The following is a 14,648-nucleotide window of genomic DNA, read 5'->3' as shown; positions in this document are numbered from 1 at the left end:
CCAGAGAAAAAGGAAGGAGAACAGGAAGTTGATTAAGAAGGAAAGGGAACACCCAGAATACAATGGGGACGGTAAGAAAGAACAGGCTTCAAAAAGTTCCTGGAAAAACTCCCTATCTTTGAGTTCCATTTTGTCCATGAGCTTTTTGAAGTCCCTTGGCCCATACATCTATCCCAGCAGCCAAACTCACAAAAGGGAAAAAATTTAGGTCTTTCTAAGAACATTCTGAAAGTCAATTCTAAACTCAAAATAGAAGAAACTGCAATCTGTATCAACAAATAGCACAATGGAGTACCGAGCCTGGGTGCTGAGACAGTTCGGTACTTTCAGGAGGCCATCCTGAGACACTACAACCAGGCCTTGTACATTAAGTGAAGGCCTAAGTGTCTCTATTACTTGGTATAGTGAGGCTCTGGGAGCAGACCAAACCACCTAGGTATAAGTGTAAGTATAAGGGGCCTCTGTGAGAAGCAAGATGAAAGCAGGAGAAACAGGAGAGGAAGAGGGAAAAAGAGCTGGTTAACCCTCTGATGAAGAGTTCTGCACAAATGTGCTGAGTACAGGAACGGGAAGATGAATAACAAAGGCAGAAGACATTCTCCCAGAGGTAGGAGGGGAAGCATCCTCAAAACAGGGTCACATGGTAATGCTACAGAGTTGTATGACCTGACTCTGTGCCTGTGGACAAACAGCCAAAGTCAAAGGGAAAGCAGCTCTCTTTTCCTATGTGCCCTGATATCGTTTTTAAGACCTCAAACCTGGACTCTTACAGCGCTGGACCCTGGTAGGGAACAGAGAGCTGAGGCAGAGGGTAAGAAACAGCATGGATTACAATGACCCCACCAAACCTTTGCACCTTTCTGCAGACTTCCCAGTCAGTCAGATTCTGAAAGGTTGATACTTGATTTGGGACAATGTTTTGGTCTCAGTAGAAAAATGACTAGTGCGACCAGGGTTTAGTTTTCCTCTGAGGCTGCTTACTTAGGTCTACAGAAACATGCTAAGGGCCTTCAAGCAAACCTGTCTCACTGGAAAGGGGATCAGGACTCAGGGAGAGGAAATGGTCAGATGAAGGTCATCTTCACATCATTCGCACCCAGAAGAGAGGAGGTGGAGACTGCAATGGGGCTGCTAGTAGTGCCCCTTCAGTCCTTTGATTGTTGATCTTGTGGCCAAATCAGGAACATACAGCTATCAGTGATGCTGCTTTTCTGTTCCTCGTGGGGCAGTCAGATGTCCATCTCAAACTGAGCATCATCCCCTAGTTAGAAGGAAGAAAATGTAAGGGTTAGTACAAAAAGAAAGAAGCAAAGCAGTTATTCCCTCTATGTAAGGGTCTAAAAATAATTCAAACTGTCATTACCCTCTGCCCTAAAACAATGAACTTTTAACATGGGTGAACCATGATATAGAGTGAAATGAACAAGACACAAAAGGACAAAGATTGTCTGATCCCACGAATATGAAATACCTGGACTAAGAAAATGCATAGAGACATAAATTTATTAGTGTTTACAAAGGCTGGGGGAGGAAGAAATGGGGACTTAGTGCTTTAAGGGGTGGTGTGGCACTGTGGGTTAATGTACCAGACTGCAAATGTACCATTTGAACTGCAAGATTGTCAGTTCAAGCTCACCAGCTGCTCCTTGAAAAGCCTATATAGGGCTGCTGTGGGTCGGAACTGACTCGACAGCACTTTACAACAACCAAGCTTCTGTTTGGGTGACACAAACGTTTAGAAATAAGATAATGGTGATAATTGCCCACCACAGTCAGTGTGATTCATGCTGCCGACACATACTCACATACCGGAAACGACAGTTTTCTTCTCAGACATTATTTCCCATACAAGTGACAATAACTAAAGAGCAGCTCCCAGGGAGCCCTCGGCCATCTACCAGGTCAGCACATTCGTCCCAAAGCTGACAAGTGTGGCCCTGCTCTAAATCCTCAGCCAGCCACTGAAAGCTCACTCGGAATTTGAGGAAGTAGAATGCTAGCTCAAGTACAGAGGTCAGCAGATGCAACCCTAGCTTTCCTTCAGGAGCTGACCACTTCCACATTCACCATTTTGACCCATCCCACTACTCATCTGTCAGCTAGGTACACGCTTGGCATGTTGCTGTGAGGCTGGAAGCTCTGGTGGTATGAACCGACTCAAAGGCACTTAACACTAACACCACCATTCATGGGGACAGGCTTCAGCTGAGCTTTCAGACTAAGACTAGGAAGAGAGAGAGACGGACTACTTCCAAACATTAGTCACTGAAACCCTTATGAATAGCAGTGGAACCCTGTCAGCACCAGAATACTGATTATTGAAACGTTATAAATAGCACCAGAATATTCCAGATAGTGCTGGAAGTTAAGCTGCTCGGGTTGGAAGGCACTGAAAAACCCAACTGGGGAAGAGTTTCCCCATCAGAGTAGAGTTGACAGGGATGATGTGAATGGAGTAAAGCCTTTGGGGCCTTCATTTTCTGATGGGACAAAATGAGGAGAAACAGCTGCAAGCATCCATTAATAATCAGAACATGGAATGTACAAGTAGGAATCTGGGAAAATTGGAAGTTGTCAAACATTAAATGAGACACATAAACACTGATATCCTAGGCACTAGGGAGCTGAAATAGATTGGTATCGGCCATTTTGAATCTGACAATCACATGGTTTACTATACCAGGAATGATAAATTGAAGAGGAATGGCATTGCATTCATCATCAAAAGGAACATTTCAAGAACTGTCTTGAACTATAATGCTGTCTGTGATAAGATAATATCCATACGCCTACAAGGAAGACCAGTTAATACCACTATTCAAATTTATGTACCAATCACTAAAGCCAGTGATGGACAATGAAACTAAGAATCCTAGCAACTTCTTCAGTCTGACACTGGTCAAACATACAATCAAGATGTACTGATAATTACTGGCAATTGGAATGCAAAGGCTGGTAACAAAGAGGAAGGAACAAAGTAGTTGGGAAATATGGCCTTGCTGATAGAAATGATGTTGAAGATCATCTGATAAAATTTTACAAAACCAATGGGGACAGGCAAGCAGCAGGGTCCCCAGATGTGACTTCTTCACTGCAAATCCTTTTTATAAACAAAAGAAAAGATGACTGTACACATGGATATCACCAGATGGAAGATACAGAAATCAAACTGACTACATCTGAGAAAAGAGACAGTGAAAAAGCCAAAATAAGGCCCTGGACAGACTGTGGAACAGATCATCAATTGCTCATATGCAAGTTCAGGCTGAAGCTAAAGAAAATTAAAACAAGTACATGAGAGCCAAATTATGAACTGGAACATATTCCACACCTTAATTTAGAGATAATATGAAGAGCAGACTTGATGTATTAAAGACTAAAGACCAGAAGAGTGTGGGATATGTCATCACATAGGAAGAAAACAAAGGGTCATTAAGAAGACAAGAAAGAAGGAAACGACCAAAATGGATGTCAGAAGAGACTCTGAAACCTGCTCTACAATGTAGATAGTAAAGTAAATGCAAAAAATGAGCAGGTAAAAGGGCTGAACAGGAAATTTCAAAGGGCAGGTTGAGAAGACCAAAAGGAAAGAACATACTCATCATTTCTCAAGTTGACAAAACTGAGGGGAAAAAATTCAAGCCTTGATTTGCAATACTGAAGGGTTTTTTGGGCAAAATATTGAATTATGCAGAAAGTATCAAATGAAGATGGGAGGAATACAAAGTCCCAAAAAGAAATGGTCGATGTTCAACCATTTCAAAAGGTCGATGTTCAAACATACTGTATTGTGTCACTGTACTTATCCAATCAGTGAGCAAATAATCCGAGAAGCTGGATTAGATGAAGAAAAACGTGGCATCAGGATTGGATGAAGACTCATTAATAGCCTGTGATATGCAGATGATACAACCTTGCTTGCAAAAAGCGAAGAGGACTGATGAAGATTAAAGACCACAGACTTGGGTATGAGTTGTACCTCACTGTAAAGAAATAAAAAATTCTCAACATTGCACCAATGAATAACATCATGATAAATGCAGAAAGGGCTGAAGTTGTCAAGAACTTTATTTACTTGGATCCACGATCAACACTCATGGAAGCAGCAGCCAAGAAATTAAACGACATATTATATTAGGCAAATCTGCCGCACAAGACATCTGTAAAGTGTTCAAGAGCAAATATATCAGTTTGAGGCCTAAAGTGAGCCTGACCCAAGCCATGGTATTTTCGATAGCCTCATATGCATGTGAAAGTTGGATAATGATTAAGGAAGACGGGAGAAGAACTGAAGCACTTGAGTTAAAATGTTGGAGAGAAATATTAAAAGTACCATGGACTGCCAGAAGAACAAACAAACCTGTGTTGGAAGAAGTACAACCAGAATGCTCCTTAGAAGCCAAGAAGACCAGATTTTGTCTCTCACTCTTGGGATATATTATCAGGAGGGACCAGTACCTGGATATCATGCTTGGTAATGTGGAGGGTCAGCGAAAAGAGAAAGACTCCCAATGAGATGGGCTGGCACAGTGGCAGCAGCATTGGCTCAAGCATAACAACAATTGTGAGACTGGCACAAGGCAGGGCAGTGTTTCGTTCTGTTGTACACAGGGTCACTATGGGTTGGAACCAAATGGATGGCACCTAACAACAACTCTAATCCAGTTTTAAAGATAACTCGTCACTAATGAATGTGTGTTCGGGGGGTTGGAGGAGCAATGATTATTTAAATATCAAAAAAAAGCTCTGGATTGCTTTCCCCCATTCTACTGCTAAGCAATTAATTCAAGAAGCTGGATTTTATGAAGAAGCGCATAGCATCAGGATTGGAGGAAGACTCATTAACAACCTATGATATGCAGATGATACAACCTTTCTTATTGAAGAGGACTTAAAATATTTACTGATAAAGATCAAATACTACAGCCTTTGGTATGGATTACACTTCAATGTAAAGAAAACAGAGATCCTCACCACTGGACTAACGAATAACATCAGGACAAATGGAGAAAGGATTGAAGTTGCCAAAAACTTCATTTTGCTCAGCTCAACCACCAACACTCATGGAAACAGCAGTCAAGAAACCAAACGACGATGTATTGCATTAGGCAAATCTACACAAGACCTCTTAAGAGTGTCCAAGAGCAAGGATGTCAGTTTGAGGACTAGGGTGCGCCTGGCTTAGGCCATGGTATTTTCAGTAGTCTCATATGCATGTGAAAGTTGGACAATGAATAAGGAAGACTGTAAAAGAAGTATGCATTTGAGTTATTGTGCTGGAGAATATTATTGATAAAGTACCACGGACTACAAGAACAAACAAATCTGTGTTGGAAGAAACACAGCAAGAATGCTCCTTAGAAGACAGGCTTGCCAGACTTCATCTCTCATACTAACGGACATATTATCAGGAGTCCCTAGAGAATAACGTCATACTTGGGAAGGTGGAGGGTCAGCCAAAAAGAAGAAGACCCCCCCCTATGAATTGGAACAGCACAGTGGCAGCAGCAAAGACCTCAAGCGTAGCAATGATTGTGAGATTGGTGCCGGACCGAGCATAAGTATTTCATTCTCTTGTGCAGAGTCGCTGTGTGTTGGTACCAACTTGATGGCACCTAACAACAACAACAACAAATTCTTCTAAGAAACAAGATCTATTTGCTGAAGGTGATGGAAAGGGGAGGCTACTAAATTCTGGTTGTGTGTTTGTGTGTGTGGTGTACCTCACATCCAATATAGTGTAGTGTAGGTTAATTCTTAAGATACATTGTTCTGGGAGGCATCTTTAGGTTTGCATTCTTCAATTTTGGATCTCCCTTTCTAAACTAAATAGATGATTATCTGATTATGATTGAGAATCAAGGTCTCCAGAACATCTGAATCAACAGTGAGGGGGGGCTGTAAAAAAAAAAAAAACCCTGAGACACTTTTATAAATGAACATCATTAGTAACTGAAGCATCAACATTGTTTCAATGTACAGTACACCTACATTAAAACTCCCAGGGCCACCCAAACACCAGCATTCTCTTACCAACTGCATGTTTCCTGTCATGATTATTTAAGTTGTTCAAGTTGTTTACTTCTACTTTGGAGTCTTCGATTAAGGTGCTAGGGCTAGTGACTCCAGGAATATTAGGCAGATGGCAGGGTGGTGTCTGAGCCATGGGAGAATTGCGTCGATCCAACAGAAACTTTCGATCGTAAATGATGCGGGTTCCTAAAAAACAAGGTTGCAAAGTTTTAAATAAATTAAGGTGCTAGCTACGTATTATAATATCCAGTTTAGCTTAAATCCCATCTATCCCTAACCTTTAAGGATTTTTCAATTCAAGTAAGGAGGCCTGGTGAGCTCTAGTCGCACAGCCTCTGAGCAGGCCACTCTTGCATGTGGAATGTCTTTCCTCCTTCCTCTCTCCCCCATCCTCACATCTTGCTCAACACACATCCCTATTACAGGATTTCTCACACTGTATTGCAAATTGTCAGTTATCTTTCTGCCTTTATTAACTGTGTTTACTGTAAACCAGGTCTACATTAAGTAGATGTTTAAAAAGTCTTTTTAAAATGAAGAAATAAATGTGAAAAAAATAGTCCAATAGATAGGTAGCCACCTTTAGGTTAAAGGCTTTCCAAGGAAGGACTGAGACCAACATTCGTCCAGAACAGAGCTATGCTGGATACCTGAACTCTCTGTAGTCCATAATAACAAAATCTGCTTACCTCTAAGTGCTACCAAGTTTTAGAAACAACCATAGCTCTGATGACTGTTAACTGCTCTTATCTGATAAGCAGTCATGAAAACCTGCTGCTAGCTCTCCATCTGTCATGGTCCTTCCAGACATATGTACAGCTAAGTGACAGTTTAGATGCCTGATGTTAGCCAAATGTAGTGCAAGCCTGGAGTTCTGACAATTCTAAAGCAAGAGCTGGCTCAGAAAGAAAGAAAGTGGTGGTCTGCTAAAGGGGGCAAGGACTGGAGCCCAGCTTACTGGCAATCCTAAATAACTAAAGCAAAGTAGTCAAACGGAGGTATCTTGCTCACAATAGGTTTGAAAACTTGCCATCCAATGAATGGAAATATTATGTGCACAGGTAGACCCCACAGGGGTAGGCATTGTTGATCCCGTTCCAGAACACATTCTAATGAAGCGAATCTCACAATAAAGCAAATCACACAATTTCTTTTTGTTCCCAGCACATATAAAAAGGGGTTTTTGCACTACTACTATAATCTATTATGGAGCTCTGGTGGAGTTGTAAGATAAATACTGGGCTGCAAGGTTGGCAGTTCAAACCCACCAGCCAATCCACAGGGGAAAAGGAGGCTTCCTGCTCCTGTAAAGGTTTATAGTCTCAGAAAACCTATGCAGGGTCATTGTGAGTCAGAATCCACTCGATGGCACCAAACAGCAGATGAAGTACGCAACAGAGTTACTGAAGTTTGAACTATTAGAATTACCCAAAAATACCTGTAATACAGAGCTAAGTGAGCCCCCACTGTTGGAACAATAGCCCCGCACACTGACTTGATGGGCACAGAGATGGCATAGCCCTTAGTTATCTGTGAAGTGCAGTAGAGAACGTGCAAAAAGCTACCAGACTTCAGAAAGAGGATAGACTCTAAAATGCTTCCTACTTATAATCTGAAGTGGGAAAACAAAAACACAACCAAAATCCAAACTCCTGCCATGTTACAAGGACAGTCTGTTAGTAACGGCTGTCGAGACTCACAGTGACCCTATATGTACAGGTTTCTGAGGAGTGGCTGTGGGTTTGAACCATCGACCCTGCAGGTAGCAGTACAGTGCTTATCATACAGCACCACACAAGGACTAGTCCAGACGTATTTCCTCAAACAGCACTGGATGGCTATAACACAGGAAACAGAAAAATAGAACAGCTGACATAATTTGAAATATGAGGAAACTAGTGGAGAAAAGCAAGGTAAGATCTAAAGCCTTCTTTTTTTTTTAACGGTAGGTAAAATATCTTGAAATATAAATATGTTTTGATAGTCTTCTCATACCAATTGAGTTCAAATAATACATAAGACATTTATGATTAGACATACATAATACAAAAATAACCTTTAACTTACAATTTACAAAATGTAGTAGTATTACAATCTTTGATCTTTCATAACTTACAAAGCTGGCTACTACATGAATCCAGAAAGTTTTAAACCCAGAAAACGATTTTCTAAAACTTCGGGGCAAATAAGGTACATGCAGAAATTTCTTACATTTTCAGTTAATAGTATTTTATGGCTGCAACCTTATCAAATTATACATCTACCTGTCCTATACAAATGTAAAATAATGCATATACAATAAAACATTAGCAAAATCTAATAAATGCAATTTGTTAGATAAGTATTACTATATTAATATGGGAATCCTGGTGTGGTGCTGTAGGATAAGCTCAGGACTACAAGGTCTGTGTGAACCACAAGGTCGGCAGGTTCAAACTCACTAATCACTCCTCGGAAACCCAATACTGGATTGCTTGAGTCGGAACCAACTCAAAGTGCACTTTACAACAACAACAACAACAACAAATTAACACATCTACAAGCAGCATGTAACAAGGTTAACAAAAACATTAAAGGCAACAATACTTGAAGTTATAAAATAAGCCATATGTAATACTTTTTCTTAAGCATAGTACAGACTGGTAGACTGAGCCAGTAAAACATTTTAAGGTAACAATCTACACTGCTGTTCGTCCCACATATTTCAGATGGAATACTAATCTGACTTTCCGTGACACTTGAATTTCCTAGTATAAATTTACTTGTCTTTTAATTCCCTGAATCATGTTCATTCTGAAAGCAGATCTCTTGGTCCTTTGGGTTTTCCACAGCAATTACCAAAACCAGTATCTGTGGCTTCTGTTGGGCTTTCTGACAGTTCATTTGTTTGTCCCTGAAAGCAGGTAGACTGTCTATGTGAAACTCTGTATGAGAACCTCCTGCTGGAAGATCGCACTTGTCATTTCCAGAGGTCAGCAGGCCTTCTGAGTTTTGTTCAGATTGATCCTGACTTTGAAGATCACTCAGTTCAGATTGTAAAGATATGCTGCTGTGTCCACTTGCTAACACAAAGGATTCAGGAGTTCTTTCAGGTAGGGGAGGGAGGTTGTGAATCTTCACCAGCATCAACATCTTTTTCAACATCTGTGGATATTGTTCCTGTCTAGTACACTGTCTAACAATGGACATTGGCAACACTTTCCTAGTAGAAATGCTTTCGGTACCAGTGACAGTAGAAACTGTGGCTGTAGAAATATCCACTTCATTCTTGGTCACAGCACCAAAAGAATGCATCAGAGCTCCTTTCATCTGAGTCTGAGTTGTAGTGAAATATTTAATATGTCTCTTCTAAACTTAGTCTGTGACTCCCACCAAACAACTCTTTCTTGATGTCTTTAAGTTGATCTACATATGTCTACAGCAGATTATCTTGAATGCTTGTTAAAAAAAGTTCTTAGCTGAACTGCAATTTCTAAGAGTAGAACCTGGAAATCTGTATTTTCCTCAAGCTCCTCAGTTGAAATTCTTGTACTCGCTGAAGCTCGAAGCTTGCTATACTACGATAAAGGACTCAATTTCATTCTTCTTCTAAAGTCACAGTGGTTTTGAGAAAAAAATACGCTATCAAAGAATTAGAAAGGAAACGACAGAACGGGTCATGTTGTTGTGGAGTCGGTTCCCAGCAATAGTGGCCCTATACAGGGGTTTCAAGTAGCGGCTAAATCACCATCTTTGTGGTTCAAACCTCTAGCAATCATCTAATACAGTTTCTCATTTTGACGTGATTTAATCAAGGTCATAAAGCTAACTAGAGGCCAACTCAGAATGAAATCGTGGTTCCCTGATTCATAGTGTGGTGCTATAGGAAAAGCACTGGTCTGCGAACCACACAATTGGCAGTTCAAACCCACCAATCGCTCCTCAGAAACCCTATGCAGAGTCACCATGAGTTGGAAGCAACTTGCTAGCACTTCACAACAACTCTGAAGGGCAGCATGGCAGCAACCAGCCATCTGTGATGGGACTTGACATCATGCTCTTAATGTTGGCAGGAAGGGTTTCCACAACAGCTGGGGAAGTTAGAAATAATTCGCTTCTAGCTTAAAGATGACTCAGTCTTACATCCTATTTAAAATATAATTTGAAGACAATGTAAATAGAAATTTATCTTCATCTTCTTGGCTTCAAAAAATAAGAACTAGTCAAAAAAACATCTGGAAACTGAGAAATGAATCAGCCATTCCAGGTAGAAAACTTAGCCCCAAAGTGAACCATTTGAATTATTTTGGATGAAAATGTGGATATAAATTGTCTACCCCCTCAAACAGAAAATAATTTAGCCAGTTTTTGATGCGTTAAGATCATTGCTATTAAGATCACTTATTATGCTATGTTGTGACCTAGAAAGTTCATGTTACTTCTTTTCCTTACACTGTACAGAAATTTAATTGTCAAGTTTCTTTACAGTTTGTCTATACTCCCTCACTGTCAGTTGGAGCCAACCTTTTCCCATGAAGAGTCACGCTCTTCACAACCATTCTAACTTGATGCTTCCAATCTGCTGGACTTGGCTTATTAGAATGCTATGGACAAGAGACAGAGAGTGGGTCTGATGCCTTTCCACTGCACAGAGGGAGGTAGCTTTAGTGGAAGGACTTTGTTCACCTGTTGTGTTCCACCCCACCCCACCCCCCGCCCCCGTTTCATTTAGAAGGTGAGGTTTTTCTGTGAGATATTCTTAACTGACATTCAACTTGCAAGTTCAAACACTTCTGCGGTACACCAAGCTGGAACTTCAGGGATGAGATGGTGGGAAGAGCACAGGAGAACACCCTTCTATGCTGCTGTTGAGTGTGATCTTCCAACTCAAAGCAACCCTGTATAGGGTTTCCAAGGAGTAGCTGGTGGGTTTGAACCTGTGACCCTGTGGTTAGCAGTCTAGTGCTTATTCTATAGCCTCATACCAGGACTCGCTTTCTGTGCTAATATGTTGTTGTCAGTTCCAACTCATAGTGACCCTGTATAGGGTTTCCATAAGTATTCAAGATGATGAAGTAGGAAATGAGTAGAAGGGACGGACTTTGCCTGAATGTGTGAGGTATGAGAAACTGAAAATCCAGAGCTGATCAAATATATTTGTATGTTTTGTTTTAAGGCTTTGTTTAGATATAATTTAAATATGATATATGCATTAAATGATACAATTCAATAGATTTTAGTATATTCACAGAATCACATACCACCACAATTACAGAACATTGTCACATTCCAAAAAGCCCCATCCTCATCAACAATCACCCCCAGCCCTTGTTGTTGTTGTTAAGTACCTTTGAATTGGTTCCGACCCATAGCAACCCTGTATAGGACTTCTGGGGTGAGCTTTAACTGCTGATCTTGAGGTTCAAACCGACTTTGCAGTTGAGCGCATTAACCCCCAAGCACCACAACAGGACTCCACCCCCCAGCCCTAAGCCACCGCTGATTTTCTTTCTGTCTCTGTGTTATTGTTAAGTGTTTGAGTTAGTTCCAAGGAGTGCTTTGACCTGTCCTTGACCTTGCAGTTAAGCCTAGTGCTTATCTTACGTACAGCACCCCACCAGGGCTCCTTCTGTCTCTATAAGATTTGCCTATTCTGGACATTTCATAAAAATGCAAGCATACAATACATGGCCTTTTGTGACTGGTGCCTTTGCTTCGTATATTTTCAAACAACAGCAAATCCATGTTATAGTATTTGGCAGCACTTATTTTTATTGCCAAGTAATATCCCATTGAAGCATCCATCATCAGTGAATGCTGTTGTTGTTAAGAGCTAACCAGCTGGGTCCGTCTCATAGTGACTCTTTTTTAAAGGATTTCCGAGGAGAGGCTGGTGAGTTTGAACTGCCAACCTTGTGGTTCAAACAGACCTTGTGGTCCACTGCTTATCCCACAGCGCCACCCCAGGGCTCTAGTGAATAGACAACTAGAAAAGCTGGAACTCATTCATTCCTGACATGTAGGTGACACAAGTCTTATATTCCACTTAAAATACAACTTTAAGACCCGAAAAGCTCAAATTTATTTTCATCTTCCTGGCCTTAAAAAATCAGAACTTTAGTAACAACTCAAAAGAGCATCTAGAAACTAAGAGAATCCTTACAGTGGATCAGTGAGTTATGCCATCCCTCTAGGCTTAAAGCCAATCCCAGAGGCTAGAATACAAAATAGCCAAGAAGAAGGGTGTCCTCTGGAGCCTGGGTCCCTGCACTGGGAACCTCCTGGACCCAGGAGACAGAGACGTCATCATGGAGATGATGTGAGACAGTGAGAAGCGGTGCATGGCAAGAATGTCAGAGTTCTGGAGTTGACAAACAGCAGCTACAAAAGCAAGACATTAGCATGAGGTACACTGGGCTTCTGTGAGGCTCGGAGTGGTTGTTGTTGTGAAGTGCCATCGAGTCAATTCTGACCCACAGCGACCCTGTATAGGGTTTCCAAGGAGCAGCTGGTGAGCTTGAACCACCGACCTTGCAGTTCAAACGACTTTGCAGTCGGAAGCATTAGCCCACAGCGCCACACCAGGAGTCCAATATCATGCTGCCATTTTTACAGCCTCCATAACAAAACTTCTTCCAGAATTAGAAGCAAGCATTCACTCATGCAAATAGAATAGTTCAAATTGCACAGTTTCAATTAGCTGGAGAGAAAGCCCACAGGTCCACACCCTGTACAATTGTGCTCCAACCAGGATGGGAATTGTGAAGTTAAGCAGGACTTTTCTCAAGGGGCTCTCTCCATGAAGATGAAAATCATTCTCAGAAAACCCCGAGCAGACTTCCCCCAACATCTTACTTGTCCAGAACTGGGTCAGAGGCCCACCAGATCAAACACTGGGGAAACCACAATTGGTTCACAATAATCATGGTGTATTAAGTAGTAGTAAAAAAAAAAAATTGCTACCAGATTCCGGTTCATACAGACACATGTTTATTCCAAATAAAACCCGTGTAAACATGTGTCTATGATCGTGGGTGGCTGCAGGCAAGTCCTCTCAGTTGTCTTAGACTTGTTATCATTGTTGTCAGATGCCGCCAAGTCAGTTCTGACTCATAACAACCCAGAGCACAACAGAATGAACCACTGCGCCGTCCTGCACTGTCCTCACAATCATTATGTTTGCTGCCACTTTGTCATTAGTCTCATTAGGATGCCTTTAACAAAAAGGTCCTATCACAAGAGTGGTTCCCAAAACAATCTGCTGGGCCAGTTCAATTCAAGGAAAAAAGGTCCATTCAGAAGGAAGTGGTGACTGTTTTTTGAAATTGCAAAGGGGTTGTCTTGATGAGATCTTCTCAAAGGACACAGGACGATCATGGGGGCTTATTATAAAGTTTAAGAAAACTGAAAACTGCTTGGAGGGAGTAAAAGGCCAGGAAAATTGCACCTTGTAATTTTTTCACGGTGACAAAGCATCCGTTCATTCTTCAAGGGTAGAAAGGGCTGTCCTGTGAGGATCTCATTGGGGAACCTCACCCCATTAGACCTACAGCTCTGACCTTGCCTCTCCAGACTTTTTGTTTCCAAAACTCAAAAGAGCATGAAAAAACAACATGATTTTGACTCCCTCAAGGACATCCAAAGTGCCATTTTGATATGGTATAAATCGAAGAATTCTTCAGGGAAGGGTTGTTGTTAAGTGCCACTGAGTTGCTTCTGGCTCATAGCGACCCTGTATAGGGTTCCAAGGAGTGGCTGGTTAAGTTTGAACCACCGACCTTGCAGTCTCCAGCGCTTATCCTACAGCGCCACCTGCATTCAGAAGTATGTAAACCTAGATGGAGGATGTGTCAAGAAACTACAGCTCCACATTTTGATATTTTTGCTTAATAAGTTTCCATGATTTTACAGCAATACTTCTGACTTACTCTTGTATATCCTGGGGCTTGGCACACTGTCAGTTAAAAATAATGAGGGAATCTGATTTAGCATCGTTAGAAAGGCTGTTGGGCAGGAAACCAACACAGTCAGCCACATGGGTGGTTAATAGTTACCTAAATTTAATACATATTACACATGTATTAATTCAACCAAAGCGGGTTAAAAATTAAATTGGGAGATGTTGCTGTTAAGTGCCGTCGAATTGGTTCTGACTCATCGTGACGCTGAGTCACAAAAGGAGCAATACTGCATAGGACCACTGTTGTAAAAGACTAAGAAAAAGAACCCATCATAAAAGGGAGGGAGGGTACCCAGATGTGGGGGTGGGGTGAAGGGAGGGAGGGCAAGGCGGAGCACAAGGTAGGGAACAGACACAGGATAGTTTGGGTGCTGGGGAGGAGCAATACATAAGAAAGCGGAGGGGAATGGAAGAACAAGGCAGATGGGAGAACAGTTAGGCAGGTTTGCATGGGCTAAGTGGGACAGGTAAATAATGATGCATGCACAACCTTGGAACAACAGGGTTTTGGGATACAGGGATTGAGGCATGTTTCGAATGGGTAAAAATGGGGAAATGTTAAGATGCTTGGCTGTCCTTTGAATCTTGGTTTCCCTTGCATATGATTGTAAAATAGACACTTGAGGGGGAGAGAAAGGAACAGCCAGAAATATCACCACAGAAACTTTGTAAGTCC

The 14,648-nt window shown here is 41.5% G+C and overlaps 1 protein-coding gene across 1 annotated transcript in view; it reads right to left on the bottom strand.

Moving 5' to 3' along the window:
• Positions 1 to 1,229: 1,229 nt before the first annotated feature.
• EIF4EBP2 (eukaryotic translation initiation factor 4E binding protein 2) overlaps positions 1,230 to 14,648 on the bottom strand; it is a 27,580-nt gene continuing 14,161 nt past the window's right edge. The window contains exons 2-3 of the mRNA XM_006835855.1: positions 6,034 to 6,219; positions 1,230 to 1,261 (exon numbers count right to left, since the gene is read on the bottom strand). Of these exons, the coding sequence (XP_006835918.1) occupies positions 1,230 to 1,261; positions 6,034 to 6,219 (218 nt within the window). The remainder of the gene's footprint in view (positions 1,262 to 6,033; positions 6,220 to 14,648) is intronic.

The sequence above is a fragment of the Chrysochloris asiatica genome, unplaced genomic scaffold (assembly GCF_000296735.1).
Source record: "Chrysochloris asiatica unplaced genomic scaffold, ChrAsi1.0 scaffold00020, whole genome shotgun sequence".
Lineage (NCBI taxonomy): Eukaryota > Metazoa > Chordata > Mammalia > Afrosoricida > Chrysochloridae > Chrysochloris > Chrysochloris asiatica.
This window is presented reverse-complemented; position numbering and strand designations above follow the sequence as displayed.